This window comes from Bufo gargarizans, chromosome 2, assembly GCF_014858855.1.
Source record: "Bufo gargarizans isolate SCDJY-AF-19 chromosome 2, ASM1485885v1, whole genome shotgun sequence".
Lineage (NCBI taxonomy): Eukaryota > Metazoa > Chordata > Amphibia > Anura > Bufonidae > Bufo > Bufo gargarizans.
In genome coordinates this window covers 607,207,671-607,226,651 of record NC_058081.1, presented here as the reverse complement: position 1 = coordinate 607,226,651, position 18,981 = coordinate 607,207,671, and the positions used below count along the sequence as shown (strand labels likewise).

The 18,981-nt window shown below is 46.7% G+C and overlaps 1 protein-coding gene across 2 annotated transcripts in view; it reads right to left on the bottom strand.

Moving 5' to 3' along the window:
• Positions 1 to 18,981, bottom strand: part of GLB1L2 (galactosidase beta 1 like 2) — a 68,333-nt gene that overhangs the window by 13,802 nt on the left and 35,550 nt on the right. For both annotated transcript variants that reach the window (XR_006387929.1, XM_044282009.1), the window contains exons 5-10: positions 13,397 to 13,505; positions 11,111 to 11,203; positions 8,879 to 8,960; positions 7,397 to 7,461; positions 2,617 to 2,701; positions 2,397 to 2,534 (exon numbers count right to left, since the gene is read on the bottom strand). Coding sequence is in view for 1 of the 2 variants with exons in the window: in XM_044282009.1 (XP_044137944.1) it covers positions 2,397 to 2,534; positions 2,617 to 2,701; positions 7,397 to 7,461; positions 8,879 to 8,960; positions 11,111 to 11,203; positions 13,397 to 13,505 (572 nt within the window). In the remaining variant the exon portion in view is untranslated. The remainder of the gene's footprint in view (positions 1 to 2,396; positions 2,535 to 2,616; positions 2,702 to 7,396; positions 7,462 to 8,878; positions 8,961 to 11,110; positions 11,204 to 13,396; positions 13,506 to 18,981) is intronic.

Genomic DNA, 18,981 nt, shown 5'->3' with positions numbered 1-18,981 from the left:
GCGGCACACTCTGGGTCCCACGGAGCACGGGACCGAAAGAAACGATCCTGAGGGAGGGACGCAAACTCGATTTTGTATCTGGATGACACAATCTCGAGTGCCCAGACGTCGGAGACGTGTGCCTGCCAGATGTCCCTGAAAAAAGGGGGAGGCGGCCCCCCACCCGTCAGGCGGAGGTCTGCTTGGCCGCGGAGGGGCGAGCAGGTTGGGACTTACGCCAAGAGGGTTGAGTCCGAAAAAAAGGCTTCTTACACCTATCCTGGGAGGAACTAGAGGAGGGACCGGTCGCAGAGAGAACTTAGGACGGCCTCGAGTGGCGCCCTTGGTCCTGGGAAAGATGGGTGCTCTTCCCCTCGTGGCTTCAGAAATGATCTCGTCCAAGTGGGTCCCGAATAAACGGGAACCCGCAAAGGGAAGTCCAGCAAGAGACTGTTTGGAAGCGGCATCCGCCGTCCAAACTTTCAGCCAAAGTTCTCTCCTGACTGAGACAGCCAGAGCAGAGGAACGGGCAATGAGGGCACCCGCATCAAGGGAGGCCTCACAAATGAATTTCCCTGCCTGAACAACGAGCTGGGCTAAAAAACGGAGGTCCTGAAGAAAGACATCCGAATCAAGTTCCTGGTCAAGTTGGGAAGCCCATTCCGAGACCGCCTTCCCGGCCCAGGCGGAAGCAAAGATCGGTCTGACGGCTGATCCGGAGGCGGCAAATATGGCTTTTGTAAGGGATTCCATGCAACGGTCTTCAGTGGACTGAAGAGAGGAGCCGTCCGCACAAAAATGGCCGTGCTTTTAGACAGGCGGGCCACGGGAGGGTCGACCTTAGGTGGAGACGCCTAGGAAGGGATAACAGATATCCAACTTCTTGGGGGGGGGGTAAAACGGCATCAGGGCGAGCCCAAGCCTTAGAGACCACCGAAGAGAAGTCGGCGTGGAGAGGCAAAACCGCAGACGCCTGTTTGGGGCGGAAAAAGGACACACCGGCCTTGTCAGTGCTGGGAGGGTCGTCGTGAATTTTAAAGGTATCGCGAATATTAGCGATGAGATGACCCACAGCAGAGGCTAGCTTGGACGGCAATGCCGAGTCCATGTCCCAATCTGAATCCACCAATTCTCCCTCAGAGGGCATGTCCTGTGAGGAGGAGTGACCCGACTGAGTCCGCACACGCAGAGGAGATAGGGACGCATCCGAGGAAGATGCGCACTCTGCCTTGGAGCGCTTCTGGAGGTGTCGGGCCCTGGAGGCATCACTGGGAGCGAGGGACCCCGACAGGTCGGCAGAAGCAGCGGACCTGGAGGGTACGACAAGGAATGTAGCAGGCTGCGTGTCTACAAGGCGGCCCACAACATGAGTAAGGCTTTCCACTGCCTGGGACAGGGATCTTGCCCAGTCAGGTGGATCCGAGGAAACAGGGGGCGGCACAGCAAGTGGTGGACCCTGGGGCCTGGCATGCAGAGCAATGTAAATGAGAGGCGAACCTAGCCTGGATGCCCCTTAAGTAAAGGCTCTTGGCCTGTAGTAGGGCGCCTGTGATGTCCCAGGATCCGGTCTGTATGCCCTCCTGGAGGGGCGGTCTGAGAAGGTGAGGAGGCCCTGGAGGGATAAAACAGGTGGCCAAAGCGAAGTCCGGGGGGGGGGGAGGCTGGAACTGCCACTTTCACCATCCTGAAGTCTTCACCCTCTGTCTATTCCAGCAGGCTCGCCCCTTCGGCTACTGGCACCGCAGTGGCAGGAAGCTGGAGAGGGGCTTGATGTGTGGGCGACCCTTATGCTGGCGAGTTGCAGGGGAGCTGGGCTGCCCTGGTCCTCCTTGTCTTCTGTGGGGGAGGCAGCAGTGCGGATGACCGGCACTGGCGCAGCTCGACCCCGGGAGAAACAGAGAGGTCAGGCGTCTCTGTTGTCCCTGTGAATATTAAAAATCAAAAATAAAAATTAAGGAGAAAAAACAGCCTTCCGGAGCAGGGAGTGTCTTGCCTCCTTGGACACTAAGCAAAAAACTGGCAGTCTCTCTCTCCAGGCTGAGGGTATAGCTGTGGAGGAGGGGCTTAACAGTTTTCACTTAGTGTCACGCCTCCTAGGGAGTTGAGCTATGCCCATGGTTACCTGTGTCCCCCAAGGAAATGGGCGAGAAATCTAGTTTTTCTCTATATTTAGTTCAGCAACCTTTGGCACTCCAGTAATTGTGAAACCGGACACCCAGTTTGCTTTATTCACTTCCAAGGGATTTTTGAGAACATCCAAGCAAGTGCATGCTGGGAGTTGTAGTTTTGCATCAACTGGAGTGCTGGAAGTTGCCTTAAATTTGCAGTGATCCATCAGGCAGGGAGAAGATATTGCAAAGTGTCATATATTCACATTCTTGCTGGGAATGTCATTGCCTCCTGCACCAGATCCTTACCGTAACTGGTGACATCTGAGCGGTATTCATGGAAGTGGAGAGCTCCGTTCATGAAACCGAAGTTGGTGCCTCCATGAAACATGTAGAGATTAATAGATGCTCCTTTAGTCAGCACATCGGACACAGTGGAAACCATCTCTGAGAAGGTAAAAAATGGAATTGACAGACTCAGAAGTTTGCAAACTGATCAATCATTGGTTCTTCATGAGTAATAACTTACGGTCAACATCAAATACATGATGATCCCCTCCCCAGTGGTCAAACCATCCGGTCCAATATTCCATCACCATCACCGGCTTGTTACCCTGCAAGGGAGAGAGAACCTAAATCAATGGGGAGGGAGTAGCTAATGTACTGTCCTACTTATGTAGGTTTCAAGAGAAACCAGCAAAAAGCTCTGTTCAGCCTGTTGTTACCAGCACCACAATGGAAAGGACTCCTTACCATCTACTCCCACTGACTGTTAATGGATTCACAACATTTTTCAGAAGACGTCTGAGACATACACCCTCAATGGTCTTGATCCCCAAGAACATTTTTCGACCCAGTAGACCAATTGTGTGAAGGTTTTCCGTGTACGGTCATGTATAGACGGTTACACCGCACTAGATGTACAGACAAGTTGGTCCGTGACTGAATTTTAAAAAGACGACCAGTCACTCCTTGTGACAGTATGCGTTTTCCATAAAAAAGAAAAAAAAAGACCCTGGAGCATGTATACTCTGCATTTTGCTGTTCCTCTGTTATTCCTTCTAGAAATTAATAAATAAGTTGATCACTGTGTATTTCCATTTCCCTGAACAGAGGATGTTCCCCTACCCAGTGATGGGCAAACTGCGGCTCTCGAGCTGTTGTAAAACTACAAATCCCATCAAGCCCTGCTGTAGGCGGATAGCTGTAGGCAGACTGGGCATACTGGGAGTTGTAGTTTTACAACAGCTGGAGAGACGCAGTTTGCCCATCCCTGCCCTACACCATAGGATACTGTCAGCACTGGTTAAAAATGTCAGACAGTGTGGAGACACACCCACCTAAAAAAGGAAGAAACACTCAAAATTATAATCCAAGTGTCTTGGACGTCCAACGGCAGCACAGTCACGAATGGGGTAAAGCCCCTAGGTACAACTGGACAGAGACAGCTTAATAAGCAGTAATGATCAATGATCACAATGGTATAGAAGAGCATGCAATAAAGTATTTAAAGAGGACCTCTCACCTCTCCTGATATGTCTTAGTAATTACTTGCATCCCCAATGTAATCACTCTGGAGCATCTATTCTGATCACTCTATGTACCGTTCCTCTGTAATTTCTACTAGAAGTTTGTGAATGAATTGTCAGCAACTTGCAGTAAAAGTCCAGATGGTTCTTACCAGTTGGGGGCGTGTCCCTGTATGTTCTGCCACTGGCAGCACTAATTGGACAGTCAGACACACCTGATACTGGTAACACCCAGCAGTACCTTACGGCAGACTGCTGGCAATTTATCTGTAAACTTCTAGCAGGAATAATACAGGAATTGCACAACATAAAGTCATTACGGATAGATGCTTCAGAATTATTATTGCATGGGGAATGCAAGTAGATAATAAAACAGTCATGTCAGGAGTGGGGACAGCTACTCATTAACTCAGCTACGTGATGATGGCACAATGCATAGGGCTGTATTCTGCTCTGAACGCTTGTGAATTGCCTATATGCCAAGCTGAGGGCATGGTGGACTTTGAATGCACGGTGAAGTGGATGATTTGATGATCCATTTGGTCTTCAAACATTCTATCGAAGTAGGTTTCTTTTACTATTTTTTTTTGTGATATTGTAAACAACACCTAGTGAATAAAGAAGGTTCAGAGAATCCCCCCCCTCCCCAATGCAATCAAGAATCCAGTACTTCAGCATCTCCAGGGATTGTTAAAGGGGTTCTGCAGTTTTTTTTAAACTGATGATCATTCCTCTGGATAGATCATCAGCATCTGATTGGCGGGGGTCCAACACCCAGGACCCCTGCCGATCAGCTGTTTGAGAAGGCAGCGGAGCTGGCAGTAGCGCCGCGGCCTTCTCGCTGTTTACCGCAGGCCCAGTGACGACTAGTTTCAATGGCCTGGGCAGGGCTAAGCTCTGTTCACTTGAATGGAAAATTCTAAATGAGGCTACTGTATTTGATCAGTCATGTGTTTTGGAGGGAAACTTGTTTCTGAACACATTACATCTCATGGGATTGCCAAAAGTGCATAGTTTCTGTCACGCTCCCTGAGGGTGCAAGGTGTGGCTGACATACCATACGTAGATGCAGGGAAAGGCATCCTCCAAACAACAGCTTCTGATGGCTTTGCAGCTGTTACAAGAAAATGGCTCCGTGATCAATTACAAGGAGTCCCACCGCAGGAGCAGAAATACCTGATATCATCATAAACTCTCATCAGGAAACGATAATGTCTTTAGAGAGGAGAGACCCAATCATGAAGTGGACGAGTCACATCTTCCCTCACCCCAAAGTGTCCATTTCCTATGTCATGAAAATGCTGGATCTCCTATCTTCATCATAGATGTAATACTATGGGCCACATCTCATGTCCACTTTCTCCAAGACAACATACACTCCTTGGAACAGATGTCGCAAGAGCCTAGATAAGAAACCTTTTGATGTATCCTTCAACTCACCAAGGGTGGCTAAAACCAGGCATCTGCTACGTGGCAAATTTCTCAGTTCCCAGCCTCAGAAAAGTCCTCACTACAGTTGACTCTGCCTGCAACTCGGGTGTACATGTAGACAGACTGGGTCCACAAAACGTGGCATAAGAAGAGGTTGTCATTCAGCCTGAAAGATCTAGGGTTGTCAGGCTAGCCATAGCTCACTTCCAACCTTCCCCTCGCAGCCACTAAATGTTTCTTCAGTCAAGCCTATTTACCAAAATGGTTCATTTCAATAGAGAGGCTGCAAGGAGCTTTAGGCTACATTCACTTGAATGGAGCTTAGCCCGCCCAGGCCAGGGATTCTAGGAGTGCTGCTGCCTTCTCAAACAGCTGATCGGCGGGGGTTCCGGGAGTCGGACCCCTGCTGATCAGATGCTGATGATCTATTAAGAGTTTAGATCATCAGTTATAAGGAACCACCACACCATGATCCCCTCAGGAAGCGAAATGCGAAACGCACGTCCGGTTCTGAGCCACACTGGTCGGTATAATTTTCTATTATCTATTCCCTAATGAACGTTGCTTAGTATATATTGCACTAGGCACTTTAAATGTTATTTATTGTAGGAGTTTTGATTGTTATCCCCTAATGAAATTTGTATTATAGGTTTTGCACTAGGCACTTTTGGATACTTCTCTATTTAATTTGTGGGGAAATGGACTATATATAGGAGGCAACACAGGTCAATTTGTATATGTATGCCGCTGCTACTGACTTTTTAATATTATTCGAGATAAATTAATAAAATATATACGGTATATTTGGATCAATTGTGTATTGATCATTTTCTTGTTGGTGTGGTAAATGTATTCTGATACACACAGTAGTTACTTTGTTGGAACTACTATATGTTGGTGTGAAGTTAAAAAGAACTGCAGAACCCCTTTAAAGAATCTCAGTCCAGCATTTCATGGCCCGTACCTTCTTCCGGTTGTATGTAGTGCTAACCGTCAGTTTAAGGGTCCATTCACATGTCCGTTGTTTCTTTCCTGATCTGTTCCGTTTTTTGCGGAACAGATCTCGCCCCATTTATTTTCAATGGGTCCTGAAAAAAATCGCACAGCACAATGTCTGATTTTTTTTCAGGACCCATTGAAAATGAATGGGTCCAGATCTGGTCCAGATCTGTTCTGCAAAAAACGGAACAGATCAGGAAAGAAACAACGGACGTGTGAATAGACTCTAAAACATCAGAAAATTCTTCTCTCAGATTCAACCTTTTCAAGATTTTCTTGATAGTTGTCATCACCTCTGCACGGCGGATTACTGAAGTACAGGATCCCTACATACAGTACAAGGGACCTTATCTCAGCGAATCCACAAGGCCAGGAGCAGGAGGAATGGCACTCCCTAGATTCAGAGGAGCAGTCGTAATATATATCGAACGGCCAGATATCTTCAGAGAATCTGAGGCCCTGTTTCTTCAGCATCAAGGACCCAATAAGGGCCAGAGAGCAAGCAATGCTACTAGTTTGGTGGATCAAGAGATGTAGTGAGAACTACTACCAGTTTAGCCAGCCACTCTACCTGCTCCACTGCCATGTCCTGGGCTGAACTGGGCCACATGCCACTGGAAAACTTTTGCAACACTGCCAAACGGTCAACATTTTTTTTACCCTTGAAGAAGGATCAAAGGCTGGACATTCTTATGATATAGGCCTCTTTTTGCCATAGAATATTTGAATGGGGTCTTCTGTCCCACCCACTTGAACACTGCTTTGTAAGTCCCATTCGTGACTGTGCTGCCGCAGAACAACCAGAAAAAAGAAAAAAATATTTACCTGAAATTTTCATTTCCTGTAGTCCGTAGGCAGCACAACCTTCCCTCGCTTTATTACATGTAATATTGCTTTATAAAAATACACTAGCTCCTTCGTTTTGCTCAGCTTTATAGGGGCCATGGTGATTGGTTAATAAGCAGTAATGATTGTCTAGTTGTACCCCATTTGTCACTGTTTTGCCTACGGACTACAAAAAATTTAAATTTCAGGTTAAATAACAGAGGAATTGTGCAAGGCAAAGTTCTAAGAAAAGATGTTCAAGAATTGCTATTTTATGGGGAAAGCAAGTATGTAAGAGATGTTAGGGGAGATATATCATAACATATAGAGTAATACATGCTTTATATATGACCACCGACTGGCCGGCATTGGCCAGCAGTTGACCCTCGCTCGCTGTTGTAAAGTGCTGAGTAAATGTTCTGAAGTCAGTTTACGTCCTTACTGCCATGTTTACGGAATATTAGTATTTGCTCCATAGAGACGATCTGCGGTCAGTAATAAATGGGAATCATACTTAGGCCTTACCTGAATGGATTCTAAATACGTGAAGAGGATGGGCTCAATCTTCTGAAAATTAATGGTGGCCAGCACTGTGCAGGAAAAAAACAATGTTAATGCCAGCCTAGGGCTACGTGGCGACATTAAAGGGAATCTGTCACCTGGTTTGACCATATTAAGCTCTCAGGAGCAGTTGGATCGCACAGGCAGTAGGCGGTACTGTGCCTGCGCAAAATTTCTGCCGGATGAAGTGAAGATTCCAGGTGCGTGGCTTGAATGAATTAGCTGACGTAGCAGAGGGGGCAGCGCCGTTAAACTAGACTGTGGGACGATACTACATAGCGAGGGGGCGTGCTTGGGCTATAAACTAAGGCAAGCTAGGCAATGCAGGGGGGCGTTACTGGGCTCAGAGGGTGAAGAATAACGCCCCTCTGGGCACCTTCAGGGTTTATTTGCATAATACAAAGATCACTTTTTTTTTTAGCAAAATGAAAGCATGAATATAAGAAAGAAAACCACTGCAGGAGAGAAGGTAATGTATTACACATGGCAATGGTGGGAGCTTAATATGGTCAAACCAGGTGACAGATTCCCTATAAGATCAGAAATGACAGTGAATGTAGATTTGGATTTCTGCCAACTGTCGTGTTGTGGCAACTTGTAGGTCACGAGTAACCCATTGTAATCTTATGTTGTGCACATACCATTTGCTGTTTAGCCATAATCAAAAGGTCAAGACTGAGAAATGCATCTACACATTCCTCTCCAAAACTACTACTCCTAGTATGCATGGCAACCTGCACCTGGGAATTGTAGCTTCACAACAGCTGAAGAGTCCAATGATTTCTACTATATTAGTAATTCCTTAGTATATACCTCGTACCCAAATGTCTCCCTCTACAAGCAGGAATAATTCAGAGAATGGAGGAAAGGACCTAAAGGCGAAGAAAACCCTCAATGTTCCCCTATAGGGGAAAGAAGTCTAAGGTGATTTTTGGAATCTCCAAGAACTTCTCATTTTGGATGTCTCGTACTCGTCCCCTGACTCTTCCCCCACTGGGCAACATTGAGGTCACAGGGATTGTAGAAACTGGCGATTTTAAAACACCTTGAAAGCTCACTTTAAGTCCTCTCCTTAAAGGGGTTCTGGGGGCTTTGACTAAATTCTGGCTTTCATACAACCTGTGGAAGGAAGATCCTTTCACCACTTCTTACCATCCCGCAATCTGGGCTGTGCTCACGTGCTGGCTGAATGGATGGATATGCTCCTTTGTCTTCCTGTTCAGCTGCAGGCGCATCATGCAGTTCAACAGGAAGACAAGGAGCACATCTGACAGCACATGAGCACAGCCCAGATTGCGGGATGGTAAGTAGTGGTGAAAGGATCTTCCTTCCACAGGTTGTAGAAAAGTTAGCATTTAGTCAAAGCCCCAGAGAACCCCTTTACATGGAAGCAGAACAATTGAAAAGTCTGACCTTATTAGTTGGTGATGACTGTGGTGGACCTACCTCCTTCCATACTGCCTGAGCTGATCCCATCTTTATTATCAGATGTCAGTAACATTTCCACAATCCCACAACGTAGAAGAGCCTGGAGCGACAATGCAATAAGATTCATATTAACCCCTTAATGACCATAGTATTTTGCATCTGAGTGACCAGACACTTTTTAGTGATTCTGAGCATGTGGTGGTTTAACATGACTAACATTTATTTTATCATTTTTACCAAAATCATTTTTGCTGAGTTTTTTTTTTCATGATGCATAGGGTTGTTGGAAACCTTTTATTTTTTATTAGCGACAATGTGTACAAAACAGTAAAAAAAATAAACCACAAATGACTTCTGTCTGTACATTTACAATAAAGTGAAAGCCCATCCACCTATACGCACTGGATGCCGCCGTTATGAATACACTAAGGCCTCTTTCACACGGGCGTGACAAGATGCGGGTGCGTTGCGGGAAAATGCGCGAGTGCAAAGTGTTTTAATGAGTTTTGCACATGTGTGAGAAAAATCGGCATGTTTGGTACCCAGACCCGAACCTGGACTTCTTCATAGAAGTTCAGGTTTGGGATCGGTGTTGTGTAGATTTTATTATTTTCCCTTATAACATGGTTGTAAGGGAAAATAATAGCATTCTGAATACAGAATGCTTAGTAAAATGTCCATTGAGGGATTGAAAATAATAAACAAATTCAACTCACCCCATCCACTTGATCATGTAGCGGATCTCCTCTTCTTTCTACTTTCTTCAGGACCTGGCTAAAGGACCTTTGATGACGTCACTGCGCTCATCACATGGTCCATCACCATGGTGATGGACCATGTGATGAGCGCAGTGATGTCACCACAGGTCCTTTTTATTAAAAAAGAAAGAAGACATTCCAGGCTGAGCGTTCAAATGGATTAAGGTGAGTTTATTAATTGTTTTTAATTTTTTAACCTCTCAATCACTATTTTACTAACGAATGCTATTATTTTCCCTTATAACCATGTTATAAGGGAAAATAATAAAGATCGGGTCCCCATCCCGATAGTCTCCTAGCAACCATGCGTGAAAAATCGCACTGCATCCGCAATTGCTTGCGGATGCTTGCGATTTTCACGCAGCCCCATTCACTTCTATAGGGCCTGTGTTGCGTGAAAAAACGCACACTATAGAGCTTGCTGCGATTTTCGCGCTCACGCAAGTGATGCGTGAAAATCACTGTTCATGTACACAGCCCCATTGAAGTGAATGGGTCCAGATTCAGTGCGGGTGCAATGCGTTCACCTCACGCATTGCACCCGCACGGAATTCTCGCCCGTGTGAAAGGGGCCTAACACTGGGCAGGAATTATGAGATTTGTCTATGCAAAGATCTAAAGGGTTAATCTCCCATTCCATATACATAAAATACAAAAGGAATAAAAGGGTGAAAGGAGGGAAAAAGGGAACACGCCAGACACTTTCATGCTCCCCACTGCTCTCCCTTAAAGTGGTTTTCTGGTTTTACATAAATAAAACTCAGGCCTCTTTCACACGTTCGTGTCCGTGACATCCTTGACATGATGGTCGGTGGTTCATCCGTGTGTCCATTTTTGCCTTCCATGTGTCATCCGTATTCCACGTACACTGCTAGGCTGATAATTAATTTCCAGACCATCTCCTATCAGTGGTCCGTGAAAACCATGGACGGCATCCATGTTGTGTCAATGTTTTTTTACAAACCAATAGACTATAATGTGCGTGTTAGGACCTGCTTCTGTGGCATCAACATGAACCAACGTATAAAGTCAATGGATACGTGAGAAGTCGTGGACATCATGGACAGCACATGTCCGCGATTCACTGATGCATGAAAGAGGCCGTACGTAGTGCTATGTATAACTAGTCCTGTCCTCAGATGAGAGTAAATACAGTTGCTTCCAGTCTAGCGAATGCTCTGTGAGCAAAATCGTCTAGATCCCAGACTGGTACATTGCAGCAAAGTAGCAGAGAGATGCTGTGCAGCTGCTGCTGATATATTTCACTCGCAGAGCATTGTCTAGACCGGATACAATTCTATCCACATCTCGGATGAGAGCAGGACTAGAGTACTCTCACTGACTTGAAAATGGAGAGGAAGTGAAATGTAATTAAAGGGATTAGACTTGATTTGCATGAAACAGGAAAGCCCCTTTAATAATCACTTACAGCTCACATACAGAATTAGAAGCTGTAAATCTGAGCACTATAGCAGTAGGAGGATGCACTTACTGTCTTTATGAATTCCATGTAGTTGGCATCCTTGGCATAGGACCCGTACTCATTCTCCACTTGCACTGCGATGATTGCGCCACCTCTGGTATACTGCAGTTATAACAAAGCCATGACTTAAATTCATGCAACTAATACATATTCTGTAGCAGCCCTGACCTGTGAAGATGTATGATTCTATAGATGCTTTCCCACTAAAGTTATAGATGTAAAGAAGCCCCCACCATTCCAAGAAGACATGAAGGTGAACAACTACAACTATTAACCACTTCGGTATAGAAAGTCGCCAGCACTTTGTATAAGGATCGGTTATAAAAACTTGGGGGGGGGGGGGGGGGTCATTTATGAAACAGAAATAAGGTCCTTTGTGACACATTCTGTGACTTCTCCCAGCTCTCGTCAGGTCTAAAAAAGCGGGAGTGGCATAGGCGAGGAAGGGAAGGTCTGTCTCATTAACCAATTTCTACATCTGTTTTAGGCTAGGTCTACACGACATTTGTCGCTCGACAAAAAGTCGCGCAACAGTTGTCGCGCGACATTTTGTTGCACCAATGTCGCGCGACAATTTTTATAATGGCAGTCTGTGGTGTCGCACTGCAACATGCGACATGTTACGACTGCGACGCGACAGTCGCAGAAAAATCCATCTTGAATGGATTTTCTGCGACTGTCGCGTCGCAGTCGCAGCATGTCGCTTGTTGCAGTGCGACACCATAGACTGCCATTATAAAAATTGTCGCGCGACATTGGTGCAACAAAATGTCGCGCGACAAATGTCGTCGTGTAGACCTAGCCTTAGGCGTAGAAAATGGTCTAAGTGTAATACAGCAAGGCAGCCGTCTTACATTTAAAAGCGGTGGTAGATCCACCGATGTTATGTAGAGCCTGGCTCCTCTTCATAACTCCAGCGGATCCACCGCCAGGTATAGGGGTTAAGTCAGGCGTCTAAAACGCCTTAATAAAAGTGCCCCTTGAAGCCCATTTTGGACTAACATTAAACATCATTTCCATTTTTTATAATTTGATAAAAAGTCCTGTCTCAAAACCAGAAGACAATCATAAAAAGAGTCTCAGATTTTATTCAACTCAGTTCTGTATGATGTAGTGAACACTAAAAGGTTTTAACAAATGGAAGAAAAATTTAACTTCTGTTACGGGACACTGTTTTTTCTCTTTTAGCTTGATCAAAGGACCATTCTGGATACCCCTTTTCTTATTGGGCGAACACACACACTTTCTCTTCTTTGCTTTTCTGATACAGAGCTCACAGGGGGCCCAACAGACAGCCTGGGTCCTAAAGCGATGGCTGGGATCAAATATAAGCTTGTTTTGGCTTTCAATCCCTTAGATGCAGTGATATAAGCAACCGTGACATCTAAGGGGTTTCAAGGGTGACTGACATCCCCACCAGCAACCACTTTGATACGTTCACAGGGTGCCCACATATTGCTATAGCAGGCAGAGGTCTAACATTGGCCTCCATGCCTGCCATATACATAAGCCTATTAGGTCCTACAGAGGCAGGGGCTATTAGGGTGTATGTCAATGGATAGTTATAATACATTTCAATAAAGAATTATCCTCCGTCTCCATGGGCTCGAAAAAGTCAGCAACCGCTTCCTTTGGTTGCTCCTGGGAACCTTCTATTCTGCCCAGGTGCTGAAACGCAAATGGACGCGGCTCATGCATGCACAGATACAGGGGGTTCTGCTGCCTGGATCTGCTCTTGCCCTGGCTCCGTCCATTTACCATTCAGCACTTGAGTACAACGGAAGCTACCAAGGAGCAGCCAGATGAAGTGGTCACCGCCATCTTACAGCCCATAAATGCGGAGGATGACAGGTTCTTATGTTTACTTCACTGACGTCAGGGAAAGAGGGGGCCAGTATGCAGTCATGTAAGCTTGTATGGAGCATATTGTATATGGCATTCTGCCCCAAAACATAGCAAATTGGCCAACCCCAATCGGCCAACATCACATACTGCAACCTGCAAGGTGAGCGCCATAAATTTAACAATAATTCCTCCGAAAATTGTAATAAAAAAGCTATCAAAAAGACCCATGAAACCCAAACTCACTGCATGGAGGTTTCATTCAAGTTTTTTATGCAGCTTTTGAAGCCAAAGCAAGGAGTGGATTCAAAAGAGGAAAAAAAGACTCTTTCCTTTATACAGGTCCTTCATTTATGATCCTCTCTTGGCTTTGGCTTCAAAACCCACATCAAAGAACCTGCACATGTAGACCCAGCCTAAAGTGAAGAATGTGTTTTCAGCCATTAACCTTACCTGATGTCTGACCACTTTGGGGACAAGTTGGTCAAAGTAAGCATTGGTCGCCTCGGCGAAGCCTTTGTAGGTTGTTCGCAGCTGCATGTCCTTGTCCCGTAGTAACCAGCTGGGAAGTAGAGAGTGATATAGAGTTATAAGACTGGGAACTGTGTGTGTATGAGGAGAGAAGGCTTTAGGCTGTATTACGCTGGCTGATATTTAGGCCGATAATCACTAATGAGCGTTCACGTGAATGGTCGTTAGCCATCATCTTGCAGTGTAATACTGCCGCTGATTGCCCGATGAATGAGCAAATGATCGTTCATCGGGCAGTTTAGATTTTTAAGCATGTTTAAGATCGTGCTGTCTAATAGCGATCTGCTGCTGGCAAACCGCTAGACAGTATCGGGAGGAGTGATGGCATAGCTGTGGAGGAAATCGCTGCATGTAATTGCAGCGGTCTCCTCCACTAGGAACCCTTCCCTCCCAAAATGGCTTGCTGATCTGCCGGTCTAGTACAGGCTTTAGACATCCCACACAGTATGTGTCCCACAACCTCAGGGTACAAACTCTGACAATCATTACTAGTTATGATATTTATAGGGTTAATTTGTTCCACCAGTAATGACGACATGGGCACACATCTGTGAGGGATCTAACATTTTCTGTAACATTCTAATGCACCTTTTTGTGTTTCAATTTTTACCAATTTGAATATCTCTGCTGGCTGTCAGTGAAGGAGGAAAAGTTTTGATTACATCCAGTTGCTGAAAACCTCCCCTGACCTAATACTTTAGTTTGCTACTAGTCAATGCTTTATGAGATATACAGCTTGATTAATTTTACCTGCACTGATACATTGTAACAAACAACTCAGGACTGATGGAGATTTGTGTTTATTTTGTTGCAACTGTAGCAAAGTGTCAGCTTTAGTCCTTAGTAATGTGTGCAATTTAGGCTACTTTCACACTAGCGGCAGGACGGATCCGACAGGCTGTCCACCCTGTCGGATCCGTCCTGCCGCTATTTCGCTGTGCCACCGGACTATAATGGGGACGGGGGCGGATCTCCGGCGTAGCACGGCAGTGCGCGGTGAGAGGCCACCGTACTAAAAAGTCGGACATGCAGTAATTTTAGTCCAGCGGCCTCTCACCGCGCCGGAGCTCCGCCCCTCGTCCCCATTATCGTCAATGGGGACGGAGCGGAAGTCCGGCGACATGGCGAAATTGCAGCAGGACGGATCCGACAGGCTGTTCACCCTGTCGGATCCGTCCTGCCGCTAGTGTGAAAGTACCCTTAGGGTACTTTCACATTTGCGTTGTTTGATTCTGGCAGGCAGTTCCGTTGCCTGAACTGTATGCAAACGCATGTCATTTTTTCTGACTGATCAGGCATTTTTCAGACTGATTAGGATCCTAATCAGTCAGAAAAATGCATTCCAATACCGGATCCGTTATTCCGGTGTCATCAGGCAAAACGGATCCGGTATTTTTTTTTTCCACATTTTTAAAGGTCTGCGCATGCGCAGACCGGAATACCTGATCCGTCAATGCAGCAATTTGAATGCCGGATCCGGCTCTAATATATTCCTATGGGAAAAAAATGCCGGATCCACCATTCAGGCAAGTGTTCAGTTTTTTGGGCCGGAGATAAAACCGTAGCATGCTGCGGTATTATCTCCGTCCTGAAAAGTAAAAAAGACTGAACTGAAGACATCCTGATGCATCCTAAACGTATTGCTCTCTATTCAGAATGCATGGGGATAATGGGGGCGTGGCCTGAGAGCGCATGGAGTAAGACGCACCGCTCGCAGCTCCTGTCGGTATCCTGATATTTTTGTGGTGGCAACGTCCGTTTCGACTAGTTTTTCTTACCTGGTGGGGGAGAGGAGACCGGAGAGTGCGGGGGTGATTCTGAGAGCTCCGACATGCCGCGAAAATCCAGCAAAGGGCCGCGATGTGACAGGCCGGAGGTGAGCCAGCATGGCGCCGAGGAGGAAGAGGGGCCGGCCCTACAGTCTAAGCTGAGCCAGAGTGCGGCCGCAAAGCTGAGCAAGTTTGTGCGTGCTGATAGCGGTGTGGGTGACTGGGCAGAGGAGAAGGAGGCTGATGTGCACGACTCCTCTGACCAAGAGGATGGATCCATTGAGGGGGAGGCCCTGGATGCGGCGGAGTGGCCCCCACTGAACCCTGCACGCCCAGGCCCCAGCGTGGTAGGCCTCAAAGATGCGGCTAGTGAAGAGCCCACGTTAAAGGACATTATGGCAGCTGTGGCCAGCTGTAACAGTACCCTGAAGGTGCTCTCTGTTCAAGTTGGTAGCCTGAGGTCGGATGTCTCTATAATTAGGCACGACCTCCATAAGATATCTGAGCGCACCTCTGAATTGGAGAAGAGGGTGTCTACTATTGAAGATGAGGTTCGGCCTCTACAAATGGCGGCTAAAACAACTGCTAAGGACATAGCTGCTTTATATGCTAAAACAGACGATCTGGAGAACAGGTCCAGAAGGAACAACCTGAGGATTGTTGGAGTGCCAGAAAAAACGGAGGGAGACAATGCTACAGAGTTTGTGGAGAAATGGTTGTATCAGTTATTTCATGAGAAAGGTCTGTCGTCCCTATATGCGGTGGAGCGGGCGCACAGAGTCCCCATGAGGCCGCTTCCGCCAGGCAGACCACCTCGGCCTATACTGGCGAAGATCCTGCATTTTAAAGACCGGGACACTATCCTGCGGCAATCAAGGGACAGTGAGGAGATGGTCCTGAATGGGGTGAAAGTATCCATATTTCCGGACTATTCCAACGAAGTACAACGGAGGAGGAGCAGATTTATGGACATAAAGAAAAGGTTGAGAAATCTACAAGTTCAATATGCTATGTTGTTTCCTGCTAAACTGCGTGTTGTAGCACTGGGATCCACCAGATTTTTTGAAGATCCAGAGGAGGCGGCGCAGTGGCTGGACGTCCACGAGCGACAACTGAGAAGTGGGGCCCAGAATACTTGAAGGAGGCCAAGATAAAGTCTCTTATGTTTAATTTTTATTTGCATTTGCACTCTAATGTTGCTATACAGGTTGCACCAGTTAAGGAGTGTATTGTGTAATGCTACCATTGGGTAGATCCTGTGGAGGGAGTTGGTAGATAAGGGAGGAAAATGTTTTTCTCAGATGTGGGGAGGATTCTCTACCTGAGGAACTGTGTTAAAATATGTTTTGATGGTTATATGCTGAGGGGCAAAGTGCTCTTGGATTGCCCTGTTTTAATGTGTGGGGTTGATATCAAAGGGATAGCTTTCCCTAGTTACAGTGAACTGGTTATGAGAGGGTGGGAGGGGGATGGGAGGGTGGGAGGGGGATGGGTGGGTGGGGGGGCAGTTGGGGGGAAGGGTTGTGGTCTTGTACTGTGCGCAGAGGAAGTCTGAGTGGGGTAGGGGATTCAAGTATGGTCTGAAGTTTTACCATGTCGCAGGTGATTAGAGTTTTAAGTTGGAACGTGAGAGGGATGGCAGATGCACGGAAGAGACAGTGTGTTTTTCAATACTTAGGGCGGTTTCAGCCGGCGATATGTTGCCTTCAGGAAACGCATCTGACTGGAGATAATCTACACTGGATGAGTAAAAATTGGGTGATCCATGCGTTACATTCAACTCATTCCTCTCACTCTAGAGGTGTAAGCATGATTGTGCATAGTAGCATTAGGTATGAACATTTGCAGGACTGTGTGGATGCTGATGGCAGGTATGTGTGTGTTGTGTGCAAGGTGGATGGAATGCAGATGGTGCTTGTTTCCGTGTATGTGCCCCCACCATTTGCTTCCCCATTGATGAGAGAGGTTATGGACTTTGTGGCGGACTTTCCTGGGTTGCCGTGGCTATTGGTTGGGGACTTTAATTGCACGCTAAATGATTCCCTGGATAGATGTCGGGTGGAAGGAGCAGGTGGGTTACCGGGGAGTAGGGCTCTCAGAGATATTATGTGTGAAGTAGGGATGCATGATGTATGGAGATTGCGTAACCCTGATAAGCTGGAATTTTCGTGTAGATCAGCCACACACCACTCGTTATCGCGTATTGATATGGCCCTTGTTAATGATGCTATGCTGCCATTGGTTAAAGATGTTGTCTATCATCCTCGGTCGCTGTCTGACCACTCTCTGGTGCAGATTGACTTGTGCCTGGGAGTGCTCAGACAGGGACCTAGGCTGTGGAAGTGTAATTCACATTGGCTGAATGTGTTGGGCGATTTGTCTGGGATCTCTCTGGAGATTAAAGAATTTTTTGCTATCAATACAGGGACAGCTTCCATACCGGGTGTCTGGGACGCCATGAAAGCATTCCTGAGGGGAGTCTTGATGAAAGAAATTAGCAGGCACAAATCTAAGTCCAGGGAGGCGGATGTTAAGGCACATGTCCTAGTGGTGGAGGCTGAGAGAGTGTTTAGTAGATCTCCCACTCTGAGTAACAGTGAGGCGCTGGCGGTAGCTCAGGAGCAGCTGAGGTGTCATTTAGTGCAGGCCGCAGAGAGAAAGAAGAGTTTTTATCGTCAGAGATCCTTTGAAGAGGGTGAGAGGGTGGGACATTTATTGTCGGTGGTTTCCCAGGCTCAGAGAGGCTCCTCATGTATTCAGGAATTGAAAGATAACTTGGGGAACAGTAGGCGGGACACTGAAGGAATTTTAGATGTCCTAAAAAGTTTTTATGTATCTCTTTATGCTTCCACTGGTTTTAGTTCTGAAGAGGCACTGAATGATTTTCTAAGGGAGGCACAGTTGACGGAGCTGTCAGAGGAGGATAGGGAAAGGTTGGAGGAGCCAATTACTCTTGAGGAGCTGGAAGCCGCGCTTGGGGATATGGCGAACGGTAAGGCGCCTGGAGCCGATGGACTCCCAGTAGAGGTGTATAAAAGGTTGCAGGGGATACTACTTCCTGAATTACTTAAGGTGCTTGAGCACTCATTAGAGGCAGGTTCGCTACCACATTCGATGCAGGAAGCTATAATTGTGGTTATACCTAAACCTGGGAAGGATCCTAAAATTCCGGATTCCTACAGGCCAATCTCGCTTCTCACGGCTGATGTTAAGCTCCTGGCGAAGGTGTTGGCGAACAGGTTGTCTAAGGTGATTCTGACTATTGTACATCCGGACCAGACGGGGTTTATGCCTGGGAAATCGACAGCTATTAATCTCCGTAGGTTGTACACTAGTCTGAGTATCCCGGCAGATAATAGTGGAGATAGGGCTTTGTTGGCTCTCGACGCCGCCAAGGCATTTGATAGTGTGGAGTGGAGTTACTTGTGGGGGGTCTTGAGAATCATGGGCTTTGGAGAGCGGTTCATCCGGTGGGTTAAGGTCCTGTATTCTAGTCCCAAGGCGAGAATTAGAGCCAATGGAGGGTTGTCGGACCGTTTCGCCCTGACCAGGGGCACCAGGCAGGGATGCCCTTTGTCGCCCTTATTATTTGCTCTTGCAATAGAGCCGCTGGCGGCACATATTCGTCTATCAACGAATATACTGGGATTTAAATATGGTGGGCTACACAACAAAGTGGCTATGTACGCAGACGACACTCTGCTTTTTATGGGTGATACTGGGGCATCCCTGGATGCG